The sequence below is a fragment of the Larimichthys crocea genome, chromosome XIV (assembly GCF_000972845.2).
Source record: "Larimichthys crocea isolate SSNF chromosome XIV, L_crocea_2.0, whole genome shotgun sequence".
Taxonomy (NCBI): domain Eukaryota; kingdom Metazoa; phylum Chordata; class Actinopteri; family Sciaenidae; genus Larimichthys; species Larimichthys crocea.
Window position 1 is genome coordinate 11,268,962 of NC_040024.1, and position 12,341 is coordinate 11,281,302.

General features: G+C 40.8%; 1 protein-coding gene and 1 pseudogene across 2 annotated transcripts in view; both read right to left on the reverse strand.

The window, feature by feature from the left end:
- Positions 1–10,167, reverse strand: part of oxa1l (OXA1L mitochondrial inner membrane protein) — a 15,289-nt gene extending 5,122 nt beyond the window's left edge. The window contains exons 1-2 of one of the 2 annotated variants that reach the window (XM_027288040.1): positions 10,018–10,167; positions 7,224–7,237 (exon numbers count right to left, since the gene is read on the reverse strand). In XM_027288040.1, coding sequence (XP_027143841.1) covers positions 7,224–7,237; positions 10,018–10,128 — 125 coding nt within the window. In that variant the 5' untranslated portion in view covers positions 10,129–10,167. The remainder of the gene's footprint in view (positions 1–7,223; positions 7,238–10,017) is intronic. The other variant, XM_010741729.3, reaches the window with a different exon arrangement.
- Positions 2,655–6,306, reverse strand: LOC113747624 (mitochondrial inner membrane protein OXA1L-like; annotated as a pseudogene).
- Positions 10,168–12,341: the final 2,174 nt, after the last annotated feature.

Below are 12,341 nucleotides of genomic sequence, written 5' to 3' on the forward strand. Positions count from 1 at the left end.
CCTCCCATCAATTCGATCTTAGACAGTGATGCTGTCGCCGTGGTAAGTGCTTATTAATCCTCAATAAACACCAATCTATATGGATGAAGTGCAGATTTACACCGTTTTAATCTCTCTCCAGACGTTGGCAGACCAGTGTTGGTGGGATGAACTGGACCATTCCCTTGGCTGTGCCTTTCCTGCTTCGGAGGTCTCAACGCCCCATCCTGGCCTCCTCCAGGTGAGTGATTACTTTTTTTTGCCGTCACTATTCCATCCCGTGTCACAGCACCCATTGTCACGTCACTCATCGCCGCTTGTGGCATATTTTTTTGTGTCTGAAAAGGCTGTTCTTCGTGGGCTCCAGAGAGGGCACCTGCCCGACTACCTGTGCATGACCATACCCACCGCTACAACCCCCGTCCCCGCCCTGCTCTTCAACGTCAGTCACCCTCACCATCTTTTATTTCCCGTCTCTCCACAAAGTCTCTCCACGTCAACGTCTGACTTACTGATTTTTTCTTGCGTGGTTCTGCAGGGCATCAGGGCTCTGATATACCTGTGTGTGGAAGACGTCTTCAGACTGATCACTATACAGCTTCAGCTACTGGTTCTTTGTTGGTTTGTCCATTTTGGGGGCAATGTATCTGCGCTGGAAGCAGCCGGACAGAAAGAGACCACTGAAGGTAACTTTCATGCAGTCGATGGAGCTGAAGTTACAAGGCTTAAAAGTACAAGAGTGTCCACCAGAGGCGCTCTGGTTAAGCGGAAGGATAACTAACACTTTCCTTCGTCCTCCCCAAGCTCCAGTCTCTTCACCCCATCTTTTCTGTTTACTCACCATCTTCCTGGTCGTGGTGCCGCTCTACAGCGACACCACAATTCCCTGATCGGCATCGGCATCGCCCTGTCAGGGTGCCGTGTTTCTTCCTCTGCTGCTACACTCCGGCCAATAAGAGGCCCCTGTGGCTACGGAAAATAAGTGTAAGAAAGCCGCAGGAGTCCCCTCATTATTTTCATACATCAAATGTTCTGTCAAGGCAGGGGGCTCGAACTCAGATTACCTGTTGGCCACGAGCCCAGGTTCACTTTGAACACTTTGAATTGTTGCAGACTCATTGTACCGTATTAATGGCAGTTTTGCAGATGAGTGGTCACATTAAAAAGGTTCACCTCTCTTCTATTGAGATTACACTCAGTCATAGCCAAGTCGCCACAATAGGTGCAGCTTTCCTAGAGTGAATGTAACAAGAAGCATCAAAGTTGAGGTGTAACCTGTGAAGATTAAATAATTACTGTAAAATGAATATTTGCACACCACATGTAATAACATCTTTTTGATATTGTTTCATGGGCCAGATGTGGACTTTTGTTAAAGATCTCGCTTTAAAGGAATCTGTTAATCAATTAATCATCAGCATTTATGTGCTTTTAATTAGGCAGGATCAAAAAGTTTTTTTATTATGAGCTTGGTTGAGATGTCAACATTAAAAGTCAATCAGTCAACAAATAAACAGTGAAATACCATTAGATTTACTATATTTAACAGTTTATACTCGGACTTTGTATTTATTTTGAAGTTGTTGAGAAAAGAAAGTTTCCGCTGATTGGTAGAGCGTGATTGAAAAGTTTATTATAAGCAGGGGTAAAATTTATGTGATTTTGTCCACTCTATAAAACTTTGTCAGTGATGCACAGACTAACTTCGTCCTCCACCCTTTCAGCCAAATCCGGCAAGCTGATTCAGAAGGTGTGCTACTCCGTCCTGACTGAAATGGACGACAAGGCAGAGTAGAAGCTCGATTTCGACGCCCTGCCAGAGACTTGATGAGGCACAAACGTAGAAGCTGAACTCATCCTGGCCAGTCGCGGACGCCTCTCGGGGCCTCGACCCAAACGAAACATTTGGGCTGAGCTGAAGCCCCGGCTCTCTGACCTGTCAATCATCACCCGTTAATGATGTCGCCCCCCCCGGGTGCTCGTTGGCAAGATCACTCTAGCTGGCTGAGATTACAGAGAGAACATTTTAATGCACTCCTGAAGAACAGCCGTCTCCATTACAGAGCTGTACATTACTAGTAGATAGATGATATTTAATTTATGTCAAGACAAGATTTTGTGTCAAATTACAATTTGTGTACCTTTTTGATTTTACTGCCAAGGTTGTAAATGATCATTATGGTTAACTGTTTAAGTGGACGGAGAGTATCAGCACTGCTGACCATAGAAAGCTTGGTATTATTATTATACTAATATTATTTGCACAAAGGAAATCAAGCAGTGTAAGATTAGAGGAAAAGGAGCGTAGAGGTCTTATACTGTCACGGGTAAGGTCTGATGAAGTGAAGGGCTATTTTCACACAAATTAACTCTTTTTTTTTCTGCAGGTCGACTCGAACGCGTCTGTTAAATGTTTAAAAAGTTGAGACAGTTGCAAACACATATTTATAATAAAATACTTGTTGACAACATGAAGCAGCTTCTTTCTTCATTCGCACACACAATAAACACACACCAAAGTGGTTGGAGACAGATTTACATTTTAACTTGAATAATACATAATCACAACCACCTCGTCCTCTCTTCGACCATAAATATGTACATAAACTGACACACCGCGCTATCTATCCGAGCGTGTCCTTCCATGGTTTCGCTTGGCGGCTGTCGTCTTGTTCTTAGCCGATGCCGCGACATGGGAGGCGCTGCTGGAGGGATTTGTGGGTAAAAGTCTGCCTCAGTGGACCTGCGGGGAGAAGAAGCGTTGAGCTGAAAGTACACGTGGGGAAGCGTTTGTTATGAACAGTTTCAGTTCTCTTGATGGTGCAGAGATGATCGTGGTAACAGCGCCATCTAGCCTTCAGGATGTGAAGGACTTGTGTGTTGCATGAGCTACATAAATTCACTTATTCCTATTTTCTGATAAACACGCATTAAAAAAAAGATTGCACAACACGTTTGTCGGACACAGGCTGCAACTATTCCTCTCTTAGTGATTAATCTACAAATGATTCCTATAATTAGGAATAAATCATCTGGCAAATGTCTGATCTACAGTCCACAACAAAAGACATATTTACTATTAAGGAAGTTTAAAAACACACTTCATCATTCAGATTTCTGAGAAGCTGGAACAAGTTCACTTTTATTATTTTCGCTGGAAAAAAATGTTTGATTAGAAAAACTGATTAGTTGAGTAATTATCTCACTTCTAATCTGATTTGTCAGATTAAAACAAAAATAACTGAAGTGCAACAAAGCGATTAAAGTACTACATAAGATTCATTTTACAACCCAAAGGCAAAAAATGAATCAGAGCCTTTATCACGGGCTGATTTTGGTTGAGTCAGTCTTGTGGACCAAAAAACAAACTAATATCAAGCAATAAGCATTTGTCTTTAAAAATGAAATGCAGGTTCTTCACTCGATAACCGTTAAGTCAGACCACCAAAAATAGAGGCAGGTAATGGATTATTACGCTGACTTTCAGGGTTCAACAGTTACAGCGAGGCTCTTTACAAATCTGCATTCGTTTTTTTCAAGTATTGCTTTTGCAATAACCTCGTCCAGACATCCTCAGTGCAGACAGCTGAAATAAAGCCAGAAAGAATAAAAAGTCTGTCATCATGAAGCTGATGAAGGAGCGAAGAGACCGACCTTTAGCACGAGGTCCAGATGATTTTTGATTCTCCTTTCTCTCTCTTGCAGCTGCGGGGCCAACTGAGCGTTTTTTTCCAGCCTGGGTGATGAAGACAGAAAGTATCAGCGCTGCAAACGACGACTGTTCTCTATAGTTTAACAAAGATACTAAAACTTCTCATCTTTGATGTGCTGTACATGCAGACGTAACCTTCTCATGCTTCGATTAGAGTCATTCTGGGGCATGGCGGAGGACGGGTGTTTGATCCTCTCTGGGATCTTAGACGATCGGATATACGGGTGCCTGAGCAGGCGACTTGAGCCAGGGAGAAGCAGTTGGAGGTCATCCATAGGTAAACACCGCCTGTTGAGAAGAAGAAGAAGAAGATTTAGATAATGCAAAACATGCAACAGATGTTTGAGGTGAGTGCGGAGCAGGCTGACCGTGGGGAGTTGATGGTGAGGGGGAGGGATAAAGGCATAATCCTGAAGACTTGTCTTCATGGCTCGCAGGTTGGGGTTGTCGACACCAGACTCTGCACCCAGCTAAAAGAAGGAAATTACATTCAACGGTTATAGAAGATCATAACACCACCGATCACAAATCAGTTACTGTAACCTTCGGACATGGTTGCGTAAAAAGGTGGCTGAGACCTCCAGGATGAAGAACATGTTTCCAGTGACGGCCAAAGGCAGGATATAAAAGGATCCGCTGCTGTCAGGTCTGTGAACCACAGCACGCCCCCGTCTGCAAGCTGGGGCACCGGCAGGTAGGCCATCTTCCTCAGTGCGATGAAGAAAGAGACGAAGACCGGCGCCTGCGGGAAACAGATGGAGAACAGTGATGCGCGGGTTGATCCAAATTGAGCGGGTCGCGGTCGAGTCGGGTCATTTGAAATAAAGATGCCAGTAAAGTTTTGATGTGGGACAAAAACCCTGATTTCCCAACACGTGGAACTGAGCACTGCCATTAAACACATTTTAAATGAATAAATAACTCAGTAATGCCAGTTTTATGTAGCCCGATGACGCTAAAGTGAATCAAAGTATAGACTACTTTTTAAAATGCGGGTCAGGAAGCGGGTTGGGTACAGTATTTCACAATTATTTGTTGTGGTGCGAGTTCGGGCGGGTTAGTTTAAAACGTGGGTCGGTGCAGGTCGACAAAACATGGACCCGCGCATCACTGATGGAGAAGTGATCAGACAACAAAACTCTGATTTGAGAACAAGTACACCGAATAAAAACTGAATACAAAACTAGTAACACGCATTTAAGTTTCTAACAGCTACATATTTTTATATTCCTTTAACTATGTTTACTGGAACGTGTGTGTGTATATATATATATATATATATATATATATATATATATATAGATATATAGATATATAGATATATATATCTTTCTATATTAACTTTCGTGTGCAAAGACATTTAGGATAATAGTAATTGGCAGAGACGTCTGCAGATCTTTTTGACTGTGAAACAATGTGCATGACATCGTTACATGGCGTCATATAAGTAGGAGCAGAACAAGTCAATTAGGTAATTTAACATCAGCCTAACCTTGTGAGTACATGTTTTTGTCACGGAAAGTTAATTCAGTGAAAGTGTGTGTGTCTAAAACTTCAGCAAACAACTTCTATGCAAGATCTAAAATACGGCGTAACAGTTTTGAATGGATTCATATGAGGTGCGATGCAAAGGAAGAAATCTCGATTCTCAGCTGACGGCGAAGTCAAAGCCAGGGTAATTTCCAGTACAATGTAGGTGAACCGGGACAAAGAGATTAATGACCTGCACACATAGGAACTAGGAAGCCACGGAGAGGATTACGTCATGCTTCTTCTGGAACAGGTTCAGGTCAGAGTAGGCTTTGGCAACTGGGACGTGAAAACAACAGCTCATGACAAGTCGACAGGCGTATAGCGCAATGAAAATAATAATAAATGCAATGAAGAAAAGGGGGGGGATTAAATATTACAGTCGAATTGTTTCCGCTCTGTTTGGCTTCATTCATCCTGGTAGTTTTTGGTCATCGGGCAGAACATTTTTCAGCTTGGCTGCCTCCCTCTGACCCTTCACGATGACTGGAAACACGGCCAGACGGGCCAACACCGTCCCTACCGGAGGTGAGGGATTAAACAGGAAAGAGGGAGGGACACGGGAAATAAAGGAGACGTTGTCAAAGACATCATATCACTCTGACATACTGATATAACTCGCCGTGGCTACTTTCCCTTACCTACAACAATTGCCCCCCACCAGGGCAAACCGAGATCCACGTGCATGAACTCTAGCATGTTCTGGATGAGCCCCACTGGTGTGTAGGCGCCCAGTCCGAGCTCCGCTAAACTGGTTTTCTGTAGCCGTCAGGACCTCCACTGCAGTCGGCGCAGCATCGGCACCTGCGTTAAAGCCGGGATGGGGTCGGGGACACAAAGGAATCAAAACCGGAGGTGGAGGAGAGAGAGGGTCCACTACCGGTGCCGCGCCAATGCTTCAACGGGGATCTGCAAATAGAGCAAATCACACTATAAAAAGGTGATCAGCAGCCTTAGAAAGGTAATTTCAGTTCAGATGTGGTCTCTACCTGTTCTGTGATTGGTTGTGCGATGACGGGGGTAGGGTCAGCGGGCAGAGAGACGGAAGGCCGGAAGCTTCCAACACCGGAGCTGGAAGGATCCATCATCAGCGGCGATCTGGGATCGATATCAACATTAAAGGGTTTAATAATTCATTTGTTAAGTGGTTCAATTCCACTGATAACTCAGCAAAGAGTCACAACATGATGAAAGATTTCGATGTGTCCAGTAAAGAACACAGAAAATTAAAGAGATTAAGAAACTGGAGGCACTATGACAAAAAAAAAGTCTCCAAGGCACATATTCAAACAAACTCTTCCCGATTTAAACAGATATTAGCACAGTCTAACACAGAAATGCAACCGGGAGTCATATCATCGACATTTCACTGCGATCTAGAAAAAAAACTGATGAATGATCAAACGGTTATCAGCTACGATAGCAGAAATCTACATGATTGTGATATTAATAAAACCTCAAAAATATTCAATCAATTCGAGGTAAACCTTTAAATATAACAGCTCATGAGTGATCGTAAAAGATCTACATTAACTGAAACATGCCAGTAGGTGAGCAGATGGTGACAGTCAGTATTTTGATGCATCATCCTAAATATAATAAATATTTCTGGAACCTTTGTGTAGTTTTGAAAAGAAATGAAATGCATAATTCATGCTGCAAGTGCAAATAAAACTCACAAACTCAAAAGCGGAGGCTGCTGTCACTTCCAAAATGTAGTTATAGTGACATGAGAGGTTTGTTTACATCAGGTAAATTATGAAATTTTCAAAACCAAAACTATAAATTATATCTGAATCTTTAATTGAGATCGAGAGAGCTGAGTGTTCAGGATGAGGATGACCTGAGTTGACTAATCACCCGACTGCCACCTGACCACCTGTGAGCTGTTGTGTCGGACTGCCACGGCGCTCACCCACAGGAACTTCCCCTGCGTGTCCGCGGCCCAGCAGAGTCCTGGCAGCGGGACCGCGACACTCGATCACCGTGTGGAGAGAGAGACCTCTGGAGCAACCGCTGTTTGTGAAGCAGAGGCGGATAAACGATTAATCGACAGAAAATAATAAAAACACATCAGTTAATCACTGCAGTCATTAATAAGGTAAAAAGGGGAGAATATTGGTAGAGTTGATCAATATGACAATTATCTCTACTTTTCCACCTTAAATATCTGGTAAATGCTTAAATATCGTGGTAAATTGAATTATTAGCAAGCACACAGCTGGAACAAAACACAGCATGTGATTTATTATTTATAGTCGAGTTTCACTGTCACTGAAAGAACATTTTATCACACTACAGGTTTAATGCAAACAATCTTTTATGTGACTTATATCCTCGGATAAAACTTGAGCTCCTAGGTTTGTCGGATATTCGTCTGTCGTGTGTCTCGGATGAATCTTGACTCTTTCCAGATGTCATAACACGATAATAAACAATAGAGACACTTTTCTGTTCATATTTATATTATTTATATCTTCCAGATTTGCCACTGTCTTTTCTTTTCCTTCTTGATGTCTTTTAGCTTGTATATATTTTCATATTTTTCTTTTATATTTTATATATTTTACTTATATTTTATATTTCATGTTTAGTGCTGTTTGCACCGGGATGAGAGGGAAACGCAATTTCAATTCTCTGCATGTCCTGTACATAGAGCAGCATTGATAATAAAGTTGACTTGAACTTGATTGATCCCTCATGGGAACTTTTACATGCATTACATGCTAAATACAACCACACACACACAAAGGGCTCATAGTCATGCAAACGTGGAGAGATGCTGGACTTGAACCGGCCTCCCTCTTTTGGTCTCCAGGCCAAATCACTACAGACTGAGCCCCCAATATTTTTCGAAGGTTGACTGATTTCGTGTTTATTGTGTAGGTTATAGATATTTCTGTTTAATTCCTGTCTGTTTATTGTGTTTTTTTCTAATTCTGTAGTGTATGCTACACTTTCCTCTGCTGCTGTGACAAGTAAACTTCCCCGTGGTGAAGATGAATAAAGTAAATCTAATATAATAAGAGAACACAGAGAGTTTCTGTAAAGGAGAGCACCTAAGAATTGTTTCCTACAAATAAAAAGATCATTTTATTTGGTCATAATTTGTCTGTAACTCATTTTGATTTAAAAAAATAAATAAATCGTGAGAAAATCGTATCGTGAACAAAAAATCGTGAACCGTATCGAGTCGTGAGTTGAGTGCATCGTTACATCCTCAGATAACAGCGACAGTTGTTGAGCTCTTAGGTTTGTCGGATATTCGTCTGTCGTGTGTCTCGGATGAATCTTTGCAGGCTGACTGTTTCTGAATGTCATAACACGATAATAAACAATAGAGCAGACACTTTATTGATCCCTCGAGGGAACTCTTACATGCATTTCATGCAAAATACAACCACACACTCACAAAGAGACTTTTTTAGTCCATGCTGGACTTGAACCGGCCTCCCTCTCTTGTTCTCCAGGCCAAATCACTACAGACTGAGCCCCCAATATTTTTTGAAGGTTGATTGATTTCGTGTTTATTGTGTAGGTTATAGATATTTCTGTTTAATTTCTGTCTGTTTATTGTGTTTTTTTGTTGCCTTTTCTACTTTTTTCTAATTCTGCAGTGTGTGCTACACTTTCCTCTGCTGCTGTAACAAGTAAATTTCCCCGTGGTGAAGATGAATGAAGAAAATCTAATCTAAGAGAACACAAACTGTTTGAGAGTTTCTGTAAAAAGAAAGCACCTAAGAATTGTTTCATAATTTGCCTGTAACTCATTTTGATTAAAAAAAAAAAATCGTATCGTGAACAAAAAATCGTGACCGTATCGAGTCGTGAGTTGAGTGTTGAGAGAACACAAAAAGAAAAAAGTAAAAAGAAAGCACCTAAGAATTGTTTCCTACAAATAAAAAGATCATTTTATTTGGTCATAATTTGTCTGTAGCTCATTTTGATTAAAAAAATTGTGAGAAAATCGTATCGTGAACTAAAAATCGTGAACCGTATCGAGTCGTGAGCTGAGTGCATCGTTACATCCTCAGATAACAGCGACAGTTCAGAGGCGCTTACTCCACTTTCTGAATGTCATAACACAATAATAAACAACAGAGCAGACACTTTATTGATCCCTCGAGGGAACCCTTACATGCATTTCAAATCAAATCAAATCAATTTTATTTGTATAGCCCAAAGTCACAAAGTACATTTGCCTCAGAGGGCTTTACAATCTGTACAGGGAGTGACACCCTCTGTCCTTAGACCCTCGGTTCCAGTGAGGAAAAACTTGCCCACAAAAAACCTTTCATGCAATTTCATGCAAAATACAACCACACACACACAAAGACACTTTTTTTAGTCCATGCTGGACTTGAACCTCCCTCTCTTGGTCTGATTTGACATCAGGGACAGTGTGGCATCCACAGGAGCATGCATGATGAAAGACTTCAACCTGTACAGGTGAGTTAAAGGATCTGACTCTCAGGTTTGGACCTCATGACTTTAGAGCAGGTTTCACCTGAGACACAGTGACCTCTGGTGGCACCTGGCTCTGGTTTCTACAGGACACAGACTGATACATGATGATCTCGTCTTGCTTCATGTTGTCCTTGTGTTATTCTAACACGTGTTAAACATCAGAGGGTCACAGCTTCATGTTGTGTTACTCTAACACGTGTTAAACATCAGAGGGTCACAGCTCCTGTCAAAGTCACGCACGGTGCTAACCGGGCTAGCCGGCGTGTCTGTGCGTCTGTGTCCGCAGCAGAGGCTCAAACATCGGGCAGGAAACCGTGAGGAGGACCTACCTGTGTCCACATGTCTGGAGGAGGACGGCTGCCCCGGCTGGTCTTCCCGGTTTGTCTCAGGAAACATCTCGACAGGCAGCTCGGACTCAGCCCGCTCCTGAAGGCAGCCATGCTGGGACTGTGACGCGCCTACGGAGAGCGGGAGGGGTCAAACGCGCAGCATGCAGGACGTTTCTCGCAATAGAAAAACATGAGATGTTTCTATTTACTACTATCCTTATAGTTGCATATACTGCCCTCTTCTTACTACTTCCTTTTTTATATATTCTTTTTATTAACCCAGGTAAAACTTAGATTAGATTAGATTAGATTAGATTAGATATGCTTTATTCATCCCGCCAAGGGGAAATTTACTTAAAAACACAATAAACACGAAAAACAATCAACCTTAAAAACAGACAAGTACTGAGGATAAAAGTGGCATGATATATAAAAAGAGTATTGTAATGTAAAGTGACCACAGTGTAAGAAATATTACAAAGAAAGTGACCTTGATACAAATAATAATAATATTATTCAGTAAAACAAGATATCTCATAATGATTTTCCTCCCTTCTCTAGATTTACCACACTCTATTACACTTTCTTCAATCATCTCTTCCCTCTCTTTCCTTTCATATCCATGACAAGCAACAATCACATGCTCCACTGTCTCTCTCTCTCCCCACATCTACACCGACCAGTTGGATGTTTTCCTAATATATTGAGTGTGTTATTTAGTTTACTGTGCCCTATTCTTAATCTGCTCATGATCACCTGCTCTGCTACCTCTCCTTCTACACCTTATAGTTTATATAAATGTCTCCCCTTTTCCCGGTTCTTCCAGTGTTGTTTCCATTGATTGAATATTTCTTTCCATATTAAACTTTTTCCTTCTGATTTTGATCATTTTACTTTCATTTCCACCTCCTCTTTATTTACTGTCTTCTTTGCAATTGTATCTGCTTTTTCATTCCCTTGTGAGCTGGTACCCACATGAACGTCATTTCCCTCCCCTGCTGTGTTAATCTGGAAGTCCTCATCAGTATTTCATATAATATTTCCTGGTGTGTTTTTGCTGTTCTGTATTTAGTTTATTTAACTGTACACTGTGTTTATTTAATCCAAAATCTTTTAGAAAATAAAAGACCTGCCTTTTACTTATTGCTTGTGAGTTAAGAAACTCTGCTGCCATCATATTTGGTTATCTTCATAAAAACAGTGTGTCCACACATTCATTTTATTTTCTTTAAATCAGCATCAGAATTGTACAAATGACAAAGTTACATAACAAGATAATAGTTTGTCATGAAGCCATAAACATAAAATCTAAAGCATCCATAACAAAAGCCAGAGGGCGCTGCAGTAACAGATTACAAGTAAATGAATTAAATCTGGTACTTGAAACTAAAAATAAAACACATAACTGAACTTTATTTCCTCACACATTATATTATTATATTATTTTATTTAAAGACTGAAAGAAATGTAGACATGAACGTGTAATCTTGTTCTTCACTACTTTCTTTTACAGACTGATGCAACAAATTTAGCACTTTAATATAAAACAATCTTTTACATTTGATATTATTTACACAGAAACAATCCTGTGACAAACAGGAAGTGAATTAGCGTTTTAGATTAACCAAAAACATGAAAAGTTTCAGGTCTGTTGAAGAAAAAACAGCAAACCTGAACAAACAGAACAACTGTATAGTATCAACTGACAATTGAACTGGAATAAAAAAAAGAAATCAAAGGTGAAATATTCAGTGCGTCCATCCTGCCTGATTTATAACTGATCTCTGACAGGTAGAGAGCGATATTGCCAAATATCAGTCAGTCTTATGGATCACCATGGCAACATGTAGTCAGATATCACAATTTGTGTTGTCCTGGACAAAGTGTGTATTTCTTTTAATCTGACTCTGAAGTGTGTGATAAATGACATGCAAAACACCCAGTAGGGTGTTTCTTTTTTTTTTCATTGTCGTCCTGCCGCTGTTTTCTTTCTTTCTTCTCATCTTTTTTTCCCTTTTTGTGTAGCCACCATTTTCTTTTTTTCTTTTCATGTGAACCTCTATTTATCTTTGTATCCTCCATTCCAGCATCCGGCTCTTGTATGTCGGAGACTTTTTTCTTTTTTCCGTAACTTGAATGAGTTGTACTGATTGTCTCATCTCCCTCTTGTACCTTTGCAGAGCGTCTTTTGAGTTTATTTGGCATAGATGGCTTTGTCAGTTTTAAATTGTCAAATAACTTTGACAAACTGCTCTGTTGTGAGGAATTCTTGACAGTTTCTATCTGTATGTGCTCCGTCACTATGCTTGTTTGAGTGCCACTGG